General features: G+C 48.6%; 1 protein-coding gene across 1 annotated transcript; it reads right to left on the bottom strand.

The window, feature by feature from the left end:
* Positions 1 to 5,224: 5,224 nt before the first annotated feature.
* On the bottom strand, positions 5,225 to 9,943 carry LOC136521355 (urea-proton symporter DUR3-like). The gene is made up of 5 exons (XM_066515086.1): positions 9,812 to 9,943; positions 9,544 to 9,742; positions 7,546 to 7,653; positions 6,748 to 7,410; positions 5,225 to 6,661 (listed from the first exon to the last, which is right to left on the bottom strand). The coding sequence occupies exons 2-5, from the start codon at positions 9,733 to 9,735 to the stop codon at positions 5,432 to 5,434; spliced, it is 2,193 nt and encodes a 730-aa protein (XP_066371183.1). The 5' UTR covers positions 9,736 to 9,742; positions 9,812 to 9,943; the 3' UTR covers positions 5,225 to 5,431.
* Positions 9,944 to 19,832: the final 9,889 nt, after the last annotated feature.

The following is a 19,832-nucleotide window of genomic DNA, read 5'->3' as shown; positions in this document are numbered from 1 at the left end:
TGCTTGGGACCCAGTTGACTATGTGACTAGCCATCCGAGGCCTAGTGTCGACATTGAGACATGCAAAAGCCCCCTACCTGGCGCACCAACTGTCGGTTTTTCGAGTTACCACCGATGAGTAAATTTCTAGTATTGTGTGTCTGGCTCGGATGGTGTGCTTAGATGATATGAGGTTTATACTGGTTCGGGCAGAAAGTCCCTACATCTAGTTCATCGCTGTTGCTCATGTTACTATCACTGAAAGTTTGTAGTAGGGGTTACAGATAGGCGAGAGAGGGAAATGATCCCAAGTCTCTGGTGAAAGGAGTGAACGGGTGTTGAGAGCTCGATTGCTGCTCAACCGAGTGCTCGTGTCGTGCTCTTGTGTGGATCTGGATTGATTGGGTCTCGATGATTGATGGATCGGTCCCTTTCATGGGGCGCCCTGCTTTCCCTTTTATAGGCCAAGGGAAAGCGCGGGTTACAACGGAGTAAAAGGAGAAGAACTAGAGAAAGAAGAAGGCCTTCAGGATCGCTAGGTCCTTCTTCTTCTTCATGCGGGTCCCGCTGATCCTATAGATGTCAATAGGGACAGCTCCAAGTCATGGCCCTATTCATCACTGACGCCATGTGCAGGCGTCGTCTACCGGTCATGGCGCTCCATTTCGTCCCGACGGACGTCATCGTGAACTGACGCGCCTGTCATCGTTCGTACGAGGGTTAGGCAAAACAACACTGGTACGTCCGACGTTGTTCTTGATGTGAATCCAGAGGTATGGCCCATCATGGCCACGGGTTACACCGAGTCATGCCAGTCTCTTCCCCGGTGTCAGACCTTTGACCCAGGCCCATACGCTTTGGACCTGGAGTGGTTTGGCGGTGGTATGGGTCCCCGTTGGGCGAGGCGGAGCCTGCCCCCAGAGGTCGGGCGAGGCAGGGTCTGCCCCTAGAGGTCGAGCGAGGCGGAGATCATGGCCTCGAGGTCGAGCAAGGCGGAGCCTGCCCCCAGAGGTCGGGCGAGACAGAGATCGTGACCTCGAGGTCGGGGAAGGTAGAGCTCGCACCCAAGGGGTCGAGCAAGACAGAGATCGTGGCCTCGAGGTCGGGTGAGGCAGAGTTCACGCACCTGGGGGCCGGTTGGAGCCGTAGTCGCGTTCTTGACTGCTAGGATGAATCAATGTTGATGACCATTAGCTCCTCCTCTTCGGGTACCCTAGTATTAGTCTCTGATAGTTTTAGTCCTAAAATTTTTATATTAGCTTCATTGTATTATTATGTGCTCATTGTAATTTTTGTGACTTTAGAATAGACTAAACATTAGGGTAGTTAAATGCTCTTTATTTCAATATACATTAAATCATCAATAGAAATAAAGATATATCCTTCATTTATAAAGCTAGGTGTTTGTTAGTTGAACCCGACACTTTGCTTCATAAAGATGATAGTTAGCTTAGTACCTTGGTCATTAGAGCTAGCTTAGTAGCTTAGCATGCATATTCTTAGTCTAAGAGTTGCTGTTGCCTAAATGCTAAGTGTTGCATCATCATCGCATGCATGTAGAGAATGAGTTGGTAGAGATCATGACCACCGGCGATCACGAGTTCAAGAAGATCATCGAGGAGTACAAGGAGGAGATTCTCGTGTAGGAGAAGGTCCTAGAGCCACCACTGACTGACTTAGCTGACACCGAGCCTGCCCAAGGCAAGCCCCTGTATATAACCTCTATTTTATAATTCACTGTATATAAATGTGTTGTGCATTTACGTTACAGGATTTTTTTAGAAACCACATGCATAGATACACCTGTCCTAAGAGTTTTACTAGTGCAAGTTTGAGTAGATGCTATGCTTAGGTCATCGGTAGCGTGAGTAACATGCCGTTGCTCATAATAGGAGGTTATTATTACTCTCATAATAAAATGATGAAAGAAAATAAGGAGACAGGGCAGGTATATGGTATGGGTATTGGTGGGTGTAACATGTTGTGTCCTACGACCAACAGGGCTTAGCTTGGTTACACTATTTTTCCTATTCTTGTCGATTAAGGACAATCCGTTGCTGTGGATGGTAGTCAGGTCATAGATTTATTATCCTGAGCACATACTTGCTTATGGGAGCGAGAAGGCTCGTTACGCTCTTGTCGTGGGTTTCGGCTCTTTCTAGACCGACTGATTGGAGGTGGAGAAAGGTGGATGTCTAAGCACCATACTGAGACCGGGTCTCAAGTGTGGGGACTTGGAGTCCAAGTTTGGATGGGGACCTAGACCCCGTGACAGGAGTGGAATGGGTTGGTCTTATTTCTGCTTGGGGTACAAACATGACGTGTGTTTCGGGGTACCTAGCTAGGATACATTGGTTCTCGAATTGCCGTTTCCGTGATACGGTATAACTTGGCTATGGTTTAGCACCGTAGTAAGAAGTGAAAGATGAAAGATGGTGAAATGATTCTGATTGCTTAATCCTTGCTTGAAAGTAGAACATGTGCTTACCTAGAATGGTTAGTTAATGAAGTAATCATGACTGCTAATAAAACTTGACTGTAAGGATGAACTATTAGTAATGTTTTTCGCAAACAAAAAGAAAAAAGCAAACACATATTGTCTATCGTATCCTTGAGAGTCGGAAAACTATTTCCACTAGTCGGGTAAGTCTTGCGAGTACATTGTGTACTCAGGGTTTATTTTACCCATGTTGTAGGTGTAGCTCGAGGAGTAGCTCTTGTATGGAGGATTCTTCTGGTGGGCACAAACAGATCATTGTATCGTTTTTGCCAGATGTTTATTTTCATTCCGTTGTTTAATTATCGCACTCGGAACTCGGTATTGTAATAAATAATTTCCAAGAACTCTTGTTATAAGAAATGGACTAAGTATTGTAAGCTCGTACTCATTATTGGATTCTAGATGTAAAACGTGGATTGTTTTATGTTCTCCCTTAGGGTGTGCTCGATGAAACTGTCCGCTGTAGCTCAGTTTCGAGGTGTTTAGTGTCTAGTGGAAGACGAGCGTCTTCGAAAACATGTTATTTCAGGCGGTTCCACCACAGTTAGTTCCGTGACTTTTTTGTGTTTTCTTTTTCGGTTTCTTCTTCTGAAACTTTTGTTTCTTCTATGAAAAACATTGTGCCCGTCCGTGCCCTTCCACAATTCGTTTTTTGTTTTTCTATTTTCAACTCCTATTTCCCCTTTCCCTTTTAGTTCCATAACTTTTGTGTTTCTTCTTTTTTCCTCCTGTTTCTTCTTACAAATAGAATAAATAAATAATAAATATTGTATTATAGGTATTTGAACTCTTTATTCTTCTCGGTCCTTCCCTAATTCCCTTTTTTCCATTTCCCTTTTCCTTGTTAATTCCGTGATTTTTTGTGTTTTCTTTTTTTTTTTTGGTTTCTTCTTCTTATAAATAGAGTAAATAAATAATAAATATTGTATTTTGGTATTTAAACTCATTATTCTTCTCAAATAAATAAATATTTCAATCGCTAAGTTGTTATAATATAAGTTTGGTTAGGAAAAAAACTTATTACTATTATAACCTAATCAACCAATAGTCTAACTAATTAAATCATTACTGAAATCTTGAGCAGTTTATCATCCAGTTTAATCTATATCTATGTACATATATTTACATATAGAATATTAAAGAATGAAAATTTCTTCTTCAGTTCTTTCTAGAAACTCACCTCAGGTCCATCTCCATATGTAAACTAATCCAAGTCCGATAAGACACCTCTACCCTTCCCTTACACCTTCTATGTCACATAAGTGACCTAGACTCAAGATCTGTATTCATGAGTTAGAACAACTTGCGTCTAGGTCAGTCTCAGTTGGGGTTTCATGTCCTAGCTTCCAACACATCCATATTTTAGAAACATTGCAGAAGAGTTTCATTCCCATAAAACTCTCTCTACTCCTATGAAATTTTTATCATCTCTCTCTTCATCAGTATGGTGCATATTTAATGCCTATAAAGCTCTGATGAAAACCCTGTTGAGACTGGCCTAACAATAGTATGAAGTATCAAGAAGTATCATGTTCCATTGCAACGCACGGGTATGTTTGCTATTTTCTATTTTATCCACATCCACCACCTTTCGGTTCTAAGTTCTTCTATTTTTTGTGTTTTTCTTATAAATGCCAAAAACAAATAATAATAATAAATATAATACCATGGATCTTTGAATCCTCTTTCTTAAAAAACAGAGATTTTCACCACCAATACATGTAATTTGAAATTTTAATTAAAAACTTATTATAATCTGGTTTAGCCATGGTCCAACTAATGAAATGTAAACTGAAAGCTTGAGCAATTTGTTATTCCGTTCGGTCTGGTACAATTCCCAATGAGGGCTAGCATGTGAAAAATGGAGTGAGAACTCCAGTTGTAATTATCAGCGGACAAACAAGTTTTGAGTTTTGACACGTCAACAACTAACTTCTTGCTGATTTTGATCCAATATTAGAATTGTAACTTTTTATGGGTCTACAAAGAAGTCGTGAAGTCGTGGAACTCATATATTAACTGTACCTGCATATGGATATTAAGAAATTAAAATTATGATATATTTACAAGTAAATATTTCTCTGCTTTGTAATAGGAGAAAAAAATATCAAAAATATATTTTAAATTTGATATTGGATTAATAGGACAATGTCATATTATTGCCAATATTAACTTATATTATTGATGTAATACTCATCTTAAAATAAACTATAGCTTTAAAATTTTGTGCATACACATAAATAGGTATGTATCATTCCGATCACTGTTTTTTCTTGAATATTTGATAGTTTTTTTCTTCCGTTGCAACCCACGGGCATGTTTGCTAGTCTCTGCCAAATGCAAGAATTTTTTCTTTAGAAGTACTTAATGCACGAATCTCAAGATAAAATATTGTGAGTTTGTGACGATAAACATGTATTTTACTGAAGTTGCCTTCGGTTTACACTTTCCCAGACAACATATATGCTGGGTGGGTACAAGGATTTTTGTGTGCAGCTCCCCCGTGTGCCACAGCTGGATGCCTGGATCCATGACTCGTCACTTGGAGTTGGAGGTGACGACCCTGTACAACGCACCCTCCACGCCTCGTCTGGGAGCACGAGTTGTCATCCTCGGCCTGCTCCTAGCTTTGCAAGGAGCTTCTTTGCAAAATGCGTGACATAGCCGTGTTGTACGTGCACTGGACTCCATAGGTCAAGGTCGCACTGGTGGACTCCATCCATCAAGGTTGTGACGTTAGCCAAATATAAGAGCAAGAATATAGACAAGCTGGCTATAGTACAAACTAATCAAACAAGTTTATGGTTCGTTCAGTTCGAGATTTATTGCCTGTACAAACACTACGCCGTATGAGATACACAAAGCTAGCTTCCGCTAGCCTGATACTGATATAGATATATACTGAATCTGCGAATTCATCAATACGGAAGAATATAATGTTAATATTTGATCTTAAGCCCGCGAAAGATCATCTCCATCGTCCTTGGCGACCATGGACGGGCGGTTACTGGATGCAGGATGCACCATCTCCATGGCGCCAAGGCCCTTCTTCTGCATCTCCTGGTAACGCTCCTCCGCCTCGGGCATGTCCGCCATGATGGCCTTGAGGCGCAGGTTCATTTCGTCGAGGCGCTCGTAGACAGCGTCGTTGGTGAACATGCCCTCGCACACCTTGCAGATAGTGTCCCAACTCTCCACCAGCGGCAGGAAGATGATCACCGCCGACCCGACCGTGCCCCACGCGATGGCGATGACAGCCCACAGCGTGAAGTAGCCGGCGCTGTACCTCCCCGCCGGTAGCGACAGCACGGGCCACACCACCGCGATCACGGCCGTGAACGCCACGCCCCACCTGATGACCCACCGCTTCGCGTGCACCAGCCGCTCCTCCTTGAGCTCCTCCGCCAGGTCACTGTCGGCGGCGACGCTCTCTACCGTGGTGATCTGCCGGCTGCTCTCCCAGTCGTAGTGTTGCGGCCACGCCAGGCTGCACGCCGCGTGGACCGCCCCGCCCACCAGGATGGACACCAGGTTCCCCGCCAGCATCGGCGCGTTCCGGCCGGTGCTGTCCAGGTCCACGCGCCCGTACTGCACCTTGGCGACCGAGAGCCAGACGGTGACGCCGAGGACGCAGCCCGTGACGGCGCCGAGGATGGCACCCAAGGCATTGGCCTTTCTCCACAGCAGCAGCAGCGCGATGGGGATGACGGCGGAGCCGATGATGACGCCCGTGGCCAGGTACATCCATCCGAGGGAGACGCCCACGAGATTGAGGATGACGGCCAGGACGCCCATGAGGCAACCGAAGGCGAAGATGACGGCCCTGGACACGCGGAGGATCTGCTCGCCTGAGGCGTCCGGGTTGATGTACGTCCTGTAGATGTCGTAGGTGCAGAGGGAGGAGACGGCCACCAGCTCGGCCGAGCCGGCCGATGTTACAGCCATGAAGAGCATGGTGAGGAGCAGGACGGAGCCGGACTTGCCCATGAGCGCGGTGGAAGTGGCGGGCGGGACAAGCCCCTTGGCCGCCTCGGCTGCCGTGATGGGGAGGTCCAGAGCGAGCGCGCCGAGACCCAGCGAGGTGGCCAGGGAGAAGGGCACCGCGAACCATACCAGCCCACCCAGCAGGTACCCCTTGTGCGTCGACGACGGACGGGCAGCGATCGCGCTCATCCAGTAGCCCTGCACCGCGAGCATGACATTACACAAATGGAATTGATTCGTACGTACCATATCCTGATTCCTGAATGTATGTAGATTAGGCTTACGTTGTCGACGAATACGGTGCCAAAATTGCCGACGATGTTGATGATGCCGAAGACGAGGCCTCCGGAGCTGAGCATGGTGAGGTAGGAGCCCTTGAAGTTGCCGTGCACGGGGCCGCACGCCTGGTCCGAGTGCGAGAGCGGGGCGGAGCAGTCCCGCGCCGCGCTAGCCACGACGGTGAGGTGGTCGTGCACCACCCGGGGGCTGCCGAGCCGGTGGCTGGAGGTGTAGACGAGGAAGACGAATACGACGAGCACGACGTGCACGACGACGGAGTGGATGTAGCTGGCGAGGAACGTGGCCTTGAGCCCGCCCGCGAGCGTGTACACGACGACGCCAAGCGGGATGAGGAAGCTGGCGGCATAGACGTTGATGCCCGTGAGCGCGTTCGCCACGGCGGAGCCGCCGAGCAGCAGCATGGCCGTGACGATGACGTTGGTGGCGAGGCAGAACACCAGGAACACGGCGTGCGCCGCTCGTCCCCACCGTGCGCGAACGATCTCGCAGACGGTGTGCGCGTTGGGCGCTTTGCGCTTGATCTCGATGGCCATGACTCCGAACAGGAGCACCTGGATGGTGGCGCCGCTGGCGTACCAGAAAGGGCCGCTCACGCCGTACTGCCACGCCACGTTCGAGCTCTGCAGGATTGTTGCCGCCCATGTCCACTGCTCGATTCGACGCGTGATCCATTGATCCATTCCATGAATTCATTAGCTAATTCCAACTGCTAGTATGTGACTGAAACTGAAGACAAACAAATCAAGGGAAATGAGCATGTGTCAGTAGAGTGAGTATGTTACCTGGGAGACGATGACGCTAGCGATGAGGCCAGTCTTGACACTCCGTCCAGCCGTGTTGAACCACTCCGAGGTGTGCTGCGATCCCACATACCGCTTCTCTAGCCACACCTGCAGGAGCACTGGGTTATAATCCTATAAATTGCATGCCACTCGTACATGCATTATTTTTCCTTCGAAATCAAATAATTTGGGATCTTCTTTCTTTTACCCTTATTTCCATAACAAATTGGGCCCTGGATGGAACACATTAATTAGAAAAGAAAGACACACCCAGATAAATTCTTCTGTGAGGTTGAACCTCATCTTATAAATTCTATAAAAAAAAAATCTCGAATACATAAAAGATTTACGCATTATTGTAATTAAGATAAGAATTTAAAAATACAAACAATGCGCTTTTATCGAGGAAATTGTACAGATTCATATGGAAAAAAGTCTCCCATAAGAATCTCATGAGTTTCAAAGGTTCTATCCTTTGTCCGAAGTCAAAACGGTTCTTAAAACTTCATGAGTGACCTTTTGCAGTCTGGGACTCAGAAACATATATGAAACATATTTGTCATTCTTCTGGAATACTACTTTTAACATCTTACCATGATCAAATATTTGTCTCATAAAGCAAGTATAAACAAGTGCCCAAATACCGATGCTATATGAGTTAGAGTAGCGTGTCCAAACAAGATGTAGAGTTTGATCCTCAAACAAATTGTCTCACAAAAAAAAAAAGATCCTCAAACAAATTGGAATATGAATGTTTTCATGGTCCGCACTGTAGTGGTCGTACGAGTTAGCAGGCATGATGCAGAGTCTAATTGCAAACCAAATTGAAACGCATGACACAATCATTAAATAAATCTAAGTCTGTCATACCTATACATATACGAGTTAGAGTAGCGTACATCTACGCATATCGCATAGTACCAAGTTCAGTTGTAAGATAGATTAGAATGCTTGGCATAATCGTTAAAACTTTAAGCCGTTAGTCATCTACATAATTGAGCAAAGTTTTAATTCCGTTGTAGGATAAATTAGAATGCATGACATGATCGTTAAATCTTTAAGCCGCTAGTTATCCATATAATTGAGTAAAGTTGTAAGTTCCACTGTAGCGTACGGACACATTTGCTATTATATAAAAAAGTCCTAGTTACAAAAATAAAAGGAATTCGTGCGTCAGTTATATTTTGTCTGTAACTCTCGAAAGGGACGCGACGGCGAGGACAAACGCAATTTCTGTACGATAGTTTAGCTTTCGTTCTCACACAGTCAAACTTTGATTAAATCTCTTATGTATAGTTGGTGCATGGTGCTTAGGCATATATCATATCACGGTCACTGTTGCGGAAAGAAAAACCAAACTTGACTTTAGGAAACGAAAAATAATCCAAAGTCAAATCGGGCGCACGTGCAACTTGGTGCTTCATTCAATTCCGCACACGCATGATCCTGCCCATATTTTCGGTAAAACGGAATCAGGCCACATCGAAATACAAGTCATCAACTGTTTATTTTCTAAGCTCAAATTGCAAAGTCGGCGCCTTACATTAGTAGTGGATTAGAGTTAGTTTCGCGTGCAAAGATGAATATTCATTGCATCTCCCACTATTTGAGTTCGTGCAAAAACGCCCCTTAAAGTATCTCTAAGATGCTTTTCTAAATATCACTCTCTAAATCATCATTTCGAGAGTCATTTGTATAAAAATCGTTTTCTATATAGAGTTTTTTCAAGTTGCTTTTATTGACCTAGGCATTACGAGTGGTAGATTTTCCGAATTTTTCGTGCAAATTCATGCTCTCATTGACATAGTTTTTTTTTTTTGAAAAAAGAAAAAGAAAAATTACCACCACACCAATCATGCAAGCTAGCAATGGTCGTTGTGTGTGAAATGCAATGCGCACGCCAAATAGCACCAGAGAAGAATCATCAAGCGAGAGTCTCGCACGCGATGGAGACGTTCATCAGTCATCAGTGTGGGGGGACAAAGTAAATAAAAGTACCAGGAAGGAGGTGAAGAGCGCGAAGAAGGCGCCGAAGCCGAGGACGACGGCGTACCCGACGGCCTGCGCCAGCACCGGCTTCCCGCCAAAGAAGCTGCCGTCGCGGCTGCACACGCCGTCCACCACCGAGTAGTACTCCCCGCCGAAACCCAGCCCCGGCGGAGGGCACGCGCCGGCGCCGCCAGCGGCCATCGTCGATCTGCGGCGTGTGTGAATGATTGAATGAACACACACATGAAGGCATAGTACAGAACCGGCGAGAACGTACAGGCCCGCGCGCGGCGAGGAGACGAGGAGGAGATGGAGGCGGCGGCGGAGCCTCCAAGCGAAGCAGATAACGGACGAACCGCCCGTCGTCTATAAGGGACACAAACAAAGGCCGCGCGATCGATCGCTGTCGCGACTTCTCGCCAACAGCTCCAATTGCGGGAATCTTTGACTTGGTTGATACTGTATTCTGCTGAGCTGTTGTTTCTGCCGAGAGAAAACGGGAGCGAGATCCCGCACAGCCCAGCGGGATGCGCTCTTTTCTCTATTGGGCTGTGGAGGTTCGGTCTTCAACGGGCTTGTTGCAAAATCTTTCCTCGACAGTCCTACACGATTCTTGCAGCCCAAAAGCAACTGTTTCTTTTCTGTCTCTTCTATTTATCGATTCTTTCTAAGTGGAACAAATCTACCTCTATATATATATATATATATATATATATATATATAGAGAGAGAGAGAGAGACGTCTCTAAACGTGGCGACTTAGCTACAGTGCTCTTCCGATTCCCTCTCACAGATCACTAGTAGCCCCCCTCCCCGAGGTTGCGCCCATGCCGCTGGTAACCACGGCGCCGTCGCCGCCACAGAAACGCCACTCCGTCCTCGCCGGCTCCGATTCGTGGCGCGCTCAGATACTACTAGCGCTGCGTGCTCCAACCCTCCTCTTCCCGGCTCCGGGGCGACCGATGTTGTGCCGTGCTAGCACGGGAGCCCCATCGCGGGCAAAACCCTAGCGTCGTAGCCCACGTGCCGGTGCGCGCGAGGCCTTGCCCGCCAGCAAATCCTGGTACTGTCGTCTCTGCCTTCCTCGGACACCCATCCCTCACCTCCCCTTCCTCACCCGCAGCATCCAGGCCAATCTCCCAAGCGCCCTGCATCGTCCAGCAAAGGTGGGCTTCCGTCGTCTGCCCTCCCTCCGTGCCGTGCCCAACCACATCACCATGCCATCTGCATCTTTACCATGCAGCGGCTACGTACCATGGCTTTTGTGAAATCCCATTATTTTTATAGATTTATTTTGGGCAAAAGTTTGCACTGCATAGGTCCTTGCTCTATGTATTATGCTTCTTGTTAGAATAAACTACTGCTTCCTTGTGTGAACACACAGCAAGGGAAGACGGCACCGAACTGGCTCCCTGCTGTGATACTGTAGCCGCTGCAGGTGCAGGTGCAGGCGCCGTACGGCTCACATGCACCACTGTAGCCACATGCAGAGGTCGACGCAGAGTCAGTCCTTTATGTTATCTAGTTACTGTTACAGCATGTGCGCTGTATTAGGACTAGATGGATAGAGTTGTATAAATAAACTACCACGACAACTCAGTAAAGAGAGTTCATATTTGTCATCTCTTAGACAGGGCTTCGGCCAACGCTAGTGTCTTGTACTGTGTGTGCATGTTCTGTTCTCCCTTCTTCAAGCTCTAGCCATAGTGCGTGGGGACGGACAACGCTTGTTCGTGGTCGGCACGGCTAGTGGGTGCTCGGCAATACTAGCGGGTGCTCGACAAGACTGGTGAGTGGTTCACTCACCTAAGCCGGTGATCCTGTGGGCCAACAAGTGGTATCAGAGCCATACAAGTGTCGTCGCCAAACTAACCGCTGGCGATGATGGGTGGTTCAGAGATGGGCGACAACAGTGACACTGTTGTGGCTGTCTAGCCATGACCGGAGGTCGTTGTTCGCACGGTGCAGGAGGTCAGCGGCACCAATTGTCCAACGCTGACTCGCACCAACTATGGAGAGTGGTCGATGACCATGAAGGTCAAGCTCAGAGCCCGATGGCTTTGGAATGCTGTTGACAAGGGCATCGACAATGAAAAAGATGACATGTCAGCGTTGGAAGCTATCCTCACTGCTGTACCGATGGAGTACAGTGAGCCATTGGGGGTGAAGAGCTCAGCTAAGGAGGCGTGGGAGGCTATTGCGGCGATGCGTGTTGGTTTCGACCGCAAAAAGAAGGCAACGACCCACCTTCTGAAGCAGAAGTACGCCAACCTCAAGTTCAAAAATGGTGAAACGGTGGAGGAGTTCTCCCTCCACCTACAGATGCTCATTAGCAAGCTGAAGAGCCACGGTGTCACCATCGACGAAGAGGAGGTGGTCTCCAAGTACCTCCACTCCGTGCTGGCAAAGTACATCCAGATCGCTCTCTCACCCTCACCATTGAGGATGTGACAGGCCGTCTGCGGGCGGTGGACGAGCGCCTGGAGCAGACGACAGCAACGAAGGACAGCGGGAAACTCCTGCTGACGGAAGAGGAGTGGGCTGCTCGGAGGAACTCCGGGAAGGCAGCCTCCTCCAGCCGTGGTGGCGATGGCAAGCGCCGTGGCAATGCTTCTTCGGAGAAGAAGCAGGTCGACCCCAACGCCTGCCGGTGTTGCGGGAAGATGGGCCATTGGGCACGGAAGTGCCCAAACCACAAGTAGGAAAAGAAGGCTCAGACTCACCTAGCGCAAGCCGATGATGAGGATGAGGCCACTATCCTGATGGCGACGTTCTGTGCACTGCACGACGTCGAGGCCGAGGAGAGAGAAAAGGCGATGACGGTGGAAGGACCTGGGAAGGCCATGAAGACTGTCAACCTCGATGAACCACGTGTCCAAGTCCACCTCAGACGTGTGGGCGCCTACCAGGAGCAGCGGTGGTATCTAGACTCTGGTGCCAGCAACCACATGACAAGCTCCAAGGAATCCTTCTCCGAGCTCGACGATGATGTTACCGGTACGGTGAAGTTTGGTGACGGCTCATGGGTGGCAATCCAAGGGCGCGGCACCATCATCTTCAGGTGCCAGAACGGGGAGCACCGCGCGCTAACGGATGTATATTACATCCTGTAGCTGTGTTCCAGCATCATCAGCATTGGTCAGCTAGATGAGCGCGGTAGCGAGGTACTGATCAAGGACGGGGTCCTTAGGATCAGGGACCGGGAGCAGCGACTTCGCGCCAAGGTGAAGAGGTCCCTGAACCGGTTATACCTGCTCGACCTAAAGGTAGAGCAACCGGTGTGCCTAGCGGCAAGGCACTCCGAGGAACCTTGGATGTGGCATGCCCGGTTCAGACATCTCAGCCTCGACGTGCTTGGTCGGCTGGAAAAGATGGTCCAAGGGCTACCCCACATCAAGCATGAAGGCGAGCTGTGTGATAGCTGCCTGGCCGGGAAGCAGAGGCGGCTACCATTCCTAAAGGCGGCCAAGTATCACGCGAAGGACGCTCTCGAGCTTGTCCACGGCGACCTTTGTGGGCCGATCATGCCTGCTACAAATGGTGGTCGGCGGTACTTCCTCCTACTCGTGGATGATTATAGTCGCTACATGTGGCTACAACTCCTGACGAGCATGGATGAAACGGCGGCGACGATCAAGAAGTTCAAGATGCACGTGGAGGCCGAGAACGGCAAGAAGCTTCGCGTGCTGAGGACTGATTATGGCGGCGAATTCACTTCGGTGGAGTTCGCTGCGTACTGTGCGAATCATGGTGTGGTGCGACATCACACCGTGCCATACTCGCCACAACAGAATGGCATGGTGGAGAGGCAGAACCAGACGGTGGTCGGCATGGCTCGATCCATGATGAAGGCCAAAGGCATGCCGATAAGGTTCTAGGGGGAGGCAGTGACCACGGCGGTGTTCATCTTGAACCACGCTCTAACCATGGCCCTGATGGACAAGACGCCATTCGTCTGCATCGGCCACGTCAGGAAGATGAAGCCAAACCTCACCAAGCTGGAGGACAGGAGCACACCCATGGTGTTTCTAGGCTACATGGAGGGTACCAAGGCGTACTGGCTCTACAACCCACACGGAGACAAGGTGCTTGTCTCGCGCGACGCCATGTTCGAAGACAAGGCAGCTTGGGACTAGAGCAGTCCGAGCACGGGGGAAGCTAGTGGCTTCACCAGCACCTTCGTCATCAAACACTTGGTCATCCACAGTGGTGGAGACACTGGGGAAGAGGTGCCAAGCACTCCAGGAGGAGCGCCGAGCACTCCAACGGCAGAGCCGAGCACTCTTGGGGCAGTGCCGAGCACTTCGGGAGGGATGCCGAGCACTCCTGGAGGGATGCCGAGCACGCCAGGAGTGGTGCCGGGAGGTTCTGCAGTGGTGGCGACCACTCTAGGGCGGGTGCCGAGCACTCCCGTGGCGGAGCCAAGACATCTTGCAGTGGTGCCGACCACTCCAAGACTGAGGCTGAGCACTCCTACAGTGTGGCCGAACACTACAGGAGTTATGATGAGAAGTCCAGAAGTAGTGCCGAGCACTGAACCTTGGGTGCTGAGCACTTCAAGTACTGTACCGAGCACTCTGGTGGACACAGGGAATTCCGTCAACGCTGACCGAGTTCGCCTTACCTCCAAGTGACATCACTGAGTTCATGGACGTCTACCACAAAGGTGAGGAGGTGTGGTTCTGCAGGCTAGATGACATCGTCAGTGGCACAGAACCCTCAGGACTGGCTGGTCGGCTGCTCAATGACGCAGAGCTACTGCTCGTCAGTGCAGAGGAACCAGCCACGGTCGCACTGGTCGAGCGGGACGGAAACTGGCGATGGGCGATGCTGGAGGAGATGAAGGCGATCGAGGAAAATGAGACATGGCAGCTCGTCGATCCACCTCCAAGATGCCGTCCGATCAGCCTGAAGTGGGTGTACAAGGTCAAGTGGGACGAGCTCGGTGCCATTGTCAAGCACAAGGCGCGCCTTGTCGCCCGAGGCTTTGTTCAGCGCGAGGGCATAGACTTCGAGGAGGTCTTTGCGCTAGTAGCGCGTATGGAGTCGGTCCGTTTGCTACTAGCCTTAGCAACAGCAAAGGACTGGCGCATCCATCACTTGGACGTTAAATCGACCTTCCTCAAAGGCGAGCTGGCGGAGACGGTCTTCGTCAGGCAACCTCCAGGTTTCACCGTAAAGCAGTGTTTTCCTAAACGCTAAACGGTAAATAGTCGGTCACCTACCGTTGAGCCATTATTTGGACAAAACGTCCCATTAAACGGGCTAAACGGCCAATTAAACGGGGTAAACGGGTGATTAAACGGAAACGGCGGACCACCGTGTAGCGTTTACACGGTGTTTAAACGGGCTAAACGACAAGCCCCAAGAGCATGGAACACCAAGTTTGACGCCACGCTGGGCGAGCTTGGGTTTCAGCGGTGCGCAACCGAGCACGCGCTCTACACGCGGCGACAGGGGAAGAAGGAGCTCGTCGTCGGTGGGTATGTGGATGACTTAATCGTCACCGGCGCGCGTACGGAGGACATCAACGGCTTCAAGCGTGAGATAGTGGCTCAGATGAGCGATCTTGGCGCACTCTTCTACTACCTCGGCATCGAGGTGAGACAGGGGAAGGAAGAACTCACGCTCGATCAGAGCGCGTATGCCTCCAAGCTGTTGGAGAGGAGCGGCATGGCTGAGTGCAAGCCATGTGTAACTCCGGTGGAGGTGCGGCTGAAGCTGACGAAGGCCAGCACCGCGGCGAAGGTGGATGCAACACTCTACCGGAGCATCATCGACGGTCTACGCTACCTAGTCCATACGAGGCCGGACATTGCGTTCGTCGTGGGCTACATCAGTCGCTTCATGGAGGATCCTAGAGAGGATCACTGGGCTGTAGTGAAGCGGCTACTATGCTACGTCAAGGGGACGGTAGATCAGGGGACCATCTTCCCAAAGACCGGCAGGAGTAGGCTGCGGCTCACTGTGTTCAGCGATGCAGACATGGCGGGGGACATCGACGAACGACGGAGCACCTCTGGCGTGCTCGTCTTCCTCGGGTCGGCCCCAATTTCATGGTTGTCGCTGAAACAGAAGGTGGTTGCGCTATCTACGTGCGGGGTAGGGTACGTAGCGGCGTCCACAGCGGCGTGCCAAGTTGTGTGGCTACGCCGGCTGCTGGGCGAGCTGACCGACGTGGAAGCTCACCCACCAGCACTGATGGTGGACAACCAGCCCGCCATCGCCCTCGCGAAGAATCCGGTTCTGCACGACCGGAGCAAACACATCGACGTGAAGTTCCACTTCCTCAGGGACTGTGTCGATGGAGGACAGATCGTCATCGAGTTCGTCGAAACTGGTCGACAACTCGCGGACGTCCTCCCAAGCTGCTCAGACGTCTTCGACTCACGGAGCGGAAGGAGATGATTGGCATGGAGGGCGTACAAGGGATAGCAGTAGGTTTAGGGAAAGAATTGTTAGAATAAACTACTGCTTCCTTGTGTGAACACACAGCAAGGGAAGACGGCGCCGAACTGGCCCCCTGCTGTGATACTGTAGCCGCTGCAGGTGCAGACACCGTACGGCTCACCTACAGCACTGTAGCCTCATGCAGAGGCCGGCGCAGAGTCATCCCTATATGTTATCTAGTTACTGTTACAGCATGCGCGCTGTAATAGGATTAGATGGATAAAGTTGTATAAATAGACTACCACGACAATTCAGTAAAGAGAGTTCAGATTTATCATCTTTCAGATAGGCTTCGGCCAACACTGGTGTCTTGTACTGTGTATGCATGCTCTGTTCTCCTTTCTTCTTAAGCTTACTTGCTCCTTCTATGATGTGTTGGAACATAAAAGGCCTTTTCCATCCTTCGTACCTTCGTTTTTTTATTCGGTGCGACCAGATTGACTTTCCTGGGACAGTTACATGATTTTTCTGGGAAGAGTTACATTATCCATTGATGAGCCAGCTCCCACATACAAGATTTATCATGGTATACATGTCAAAGGTGGAATGGTATGACAATCATCAAACGTAAGGATTCCATTGCATTGGGTTTCTGTGGATTAGTTTCAGTATTGAATGGCGACCTCTTCATTATGTTTATGTTCATAGATCAGTGTCATAAATTATTGAGCTCTGAATTGTTGCTACTGTTTCAGAGTCCTAATTTACATCACCTTGGCTACCCAGGGCATAGTAAGAGACACCATCAGTGTCAAACCTATTTAAGCATCTGCTGGTGGTCCCAGTCCCGCAAATCCCTTGGTTTTCCTATTTTGACTCATAGGTCATGTTTCACAGCAAAGCTCAAGTTTGAGTCCTGAAAGTGGCAACCAAAGGGAATTGTTATGTAATGAAAAAATAGCAGAAAGAGGACACTACTCATGGGTAGAGTAACCTCAGGTGAGTGGCATTACAAAAACAGTTTTTAAGTACTATTCCTGGCATAAAGTCATGCACTGCTCATTTGTATATTTTTGGTTGTCTGTTGGAAATGACATCTGTGGTCATACATGCTCATAACGTTTCATAACATATTGCTGAAAACATTTCTTGCAGTTACTTGCATTAAGGGTTGCTCGAAGCTACAGCAGAGGTCTTAAAAGCTGTGAAGGGCAATGGTTACAGTAACTGTCTGTTACAGGGATTTCAAGGTATGGTTGCTTCTTCACCGGTCTCTCCTACCGTGTATGTTTCCTGTCTGTGCATACAGCTTCATGTACCTCCCTGCCAATGAATTGGTGTTCTTTTCCTTACAAAGATGGACTTCGATGGACTTCCTCAGGTCGTTCTGATATTAAGTTTCGGAAAGGATCATTGCTTCATGTCCCACAAATTAATTACATGTCAGTCACCATTCTCTATGATAAATAGAATCTCTGTCTATATTTCCACTGCACATGTAAACAACAGTGGTTGTCAGTTAAAAAAAAGCCTCCATATTTCCCCTCAGAGATTAAATCCACTACCAGAATGTTTCCGTGCAGGTTTCAGTAAGGTTCTACATATGTTGTGAATGATTAGCTGCTGTGATTCCCATCCATGCTTAGACTCTACTTATTGTTTTGGTGCTACACATATAAGCTTATATTTCCTTCATGCTTAGATCCCAATTTAATGTTTTTCAAGCTCGCAAAAACCACGTTGTATTCTATGATGACAAGATTGTGAAATGTGATTACATGTCAGAGCTGCCAAAATCTGCGAATACTGACGTGTCAAATGTATTTTGCCGCTATTTTAATGAGTAAACTTATGTGGTACAGCTTCGAGCCCACGCAGTTCCGCAGGGACTCTTCATCTGCAGCAGCCGTCTCCCTTGCACATTTACCTAGACAAGCCCGCGGTGGTTTCCCGACAGAACCTCTGTCCACGTCGCTCTAAATGTTCCTGGCCATCGGATCTTCGGTTCGATGGTCCAGATCGTTTGAAGCAGATTCTCGCAAACGACCGATTCTCTTGATTCTGGTTGGCTTCTTCCCCTTATACTCCGCTTCTCCCGTTTCTCGTCCGAATCCGGACAACCGAATATATACTACGGCTTCAACTTCTTCTAGAGTCTTCCCTCCTCTCTCTCTCTCTCTCCATCGTTCTCTCCCTCTCCATCCCGACGCGAACACGGCCACGGGCGCGACCGGGGTGCGGCGGTGTCGGACGCCCTCCTCCTCCTCCGCCGCCGCTCTCCCTCGCCTGCCTCTCACCTCCATCTCGCCCTCCCCTTCCTCTCTCTCTCTCTCTCTCTCTCTCTCTCTCTCTCTCTCTCTCTCTCTCTCTCTCTCCCCCCTTCCCTCCTGATGCGGCGGAGGGCGCGAGAGCCGGCGGCGGGTGCCAGGCGACGGCGCCCCTGCGGGCGGTGCGCCGGCGCGGGTGGGGCCTGGCGGCACTTCTACCTCTCCCCCATCCTCCTCGACGTCGCCCCGTAGTGCCGTGCCTTCTCCTGTGCTCCATGAAACCCTAGGTGCCTTTCTCTTCCTCTCTCTCTCTCTCCCTCTCCCTCTCTCTTGATCTGTTGAACAATCGCTGTCACATGTCGGCGTCTTCGACGAAACTGTGCTAGGTCATGCGTGCTTACTTCTGATTTTGGATTCTATATGTCCAGGATCTTTTCCTTTTGTATTGATTCAATCTTTGTTTTCGCTATTGATTTTTGTTTCCAACGATCTAATGGGGATGTGCTGTCTATTTTTTTTGGGTGTGTGCCAACTAATGTGCCTAGGTGCCTTAGTGATGATGCCGGCTCCCCCTTCCTCCTCTAGAAATTGTCACATTGATAATTGCTACTTTATCCATTTATTCTTTTTTATCCCTATCTTGATTATGTCCAAAGAGACCACAGTGCATTGTGGATTGTGGTGGCCGTGTATGCTGATTGGTTTTTGCAAGTTCATTGACAGGGATGTACTGAGAAAAAAAAATTACACGTTGGTTTCATGGGCGAAACATGTTAGTATTACCATTATATACCTTTGTTACACCTAGCAAAAAGATTCAAGGCCAACATCGAATTAAATTTCTTTTTAGGCATGGTCCACGTTTTTCCCTACCTGTTACTCATCATGTGTACCATAGGTAAATACAACTGCTTGCTTCATAACTCATTACACCTCAGGTAGTCTTGCTGAGTAAGTTTTAGTCCCCCCTAATCTATCGCCACTTAATAACTTAATTAGTACATATCAGTTTTTTTACAGAGTATCGGTTTGTCTTTATATATGGATGTCCCACTGATAACTTGCTAATACCGTGACCATGTGACCCCTTCTCTGTAGGTATGATGTCCTACAGAGTGTCCTCATGATTTTTGATGACATGTCTACATGGAACTATTACACACAAATGTCAAGACACTAAGGTGTACCATCTTTGCTTTGCTCGTGCTATTAGTTTTGATGTCAGTTTCAAAGGTAAGATATATTAGTGTCACCATTATATATCTTTTTTTATGGCTAGCAAAAAGATTTAGGGTCTTGATGCAGTTTTAAAGGCAACACATATTAGTGTTAGCATTATATATCTTTTTTATGGCTACCAAAAAAGATTTAGTGCCGACATAGAATTAAACTTTCTTTTGGGCTTACTTCATGTTTTTTCCTAGCTGTTACCGACCATGTGTACATAGTTAAACAGAGCTGTTTAACTTCATAACTGATGAAGGTTAGACAGCTCTGCATTCTCTCCTTTGACCTTTCATTTGTATTTTGGCCTTACCAGGAATATTCATATTTGCCTTAACAGGATCTGTTGTTTCATATCATATTTGTCTTTTTCTGCAGTACACCGTGTGTCTCTGTCACAGTTGTGCTTATAGATGGT

The sequence above is a fragment of the Miscanthus floridulus genome, chromosome 18 (genome assembly GCF_019320115.1).
Source record: "Miscanthus floridulus cultivar M001 chromosome 18, ASM1932011v1, whole genome shotgun sequence".
Lineage (NCBI taxonomy): Eukaryota > Viridiplantae > Streptophyta > Magnoliopsida > Poales > Poaceae > Miscanthus > Miscanthus floridulus.
This window is presented reverse-complemented; position numbering and strand designations above follow the sequence as displayed.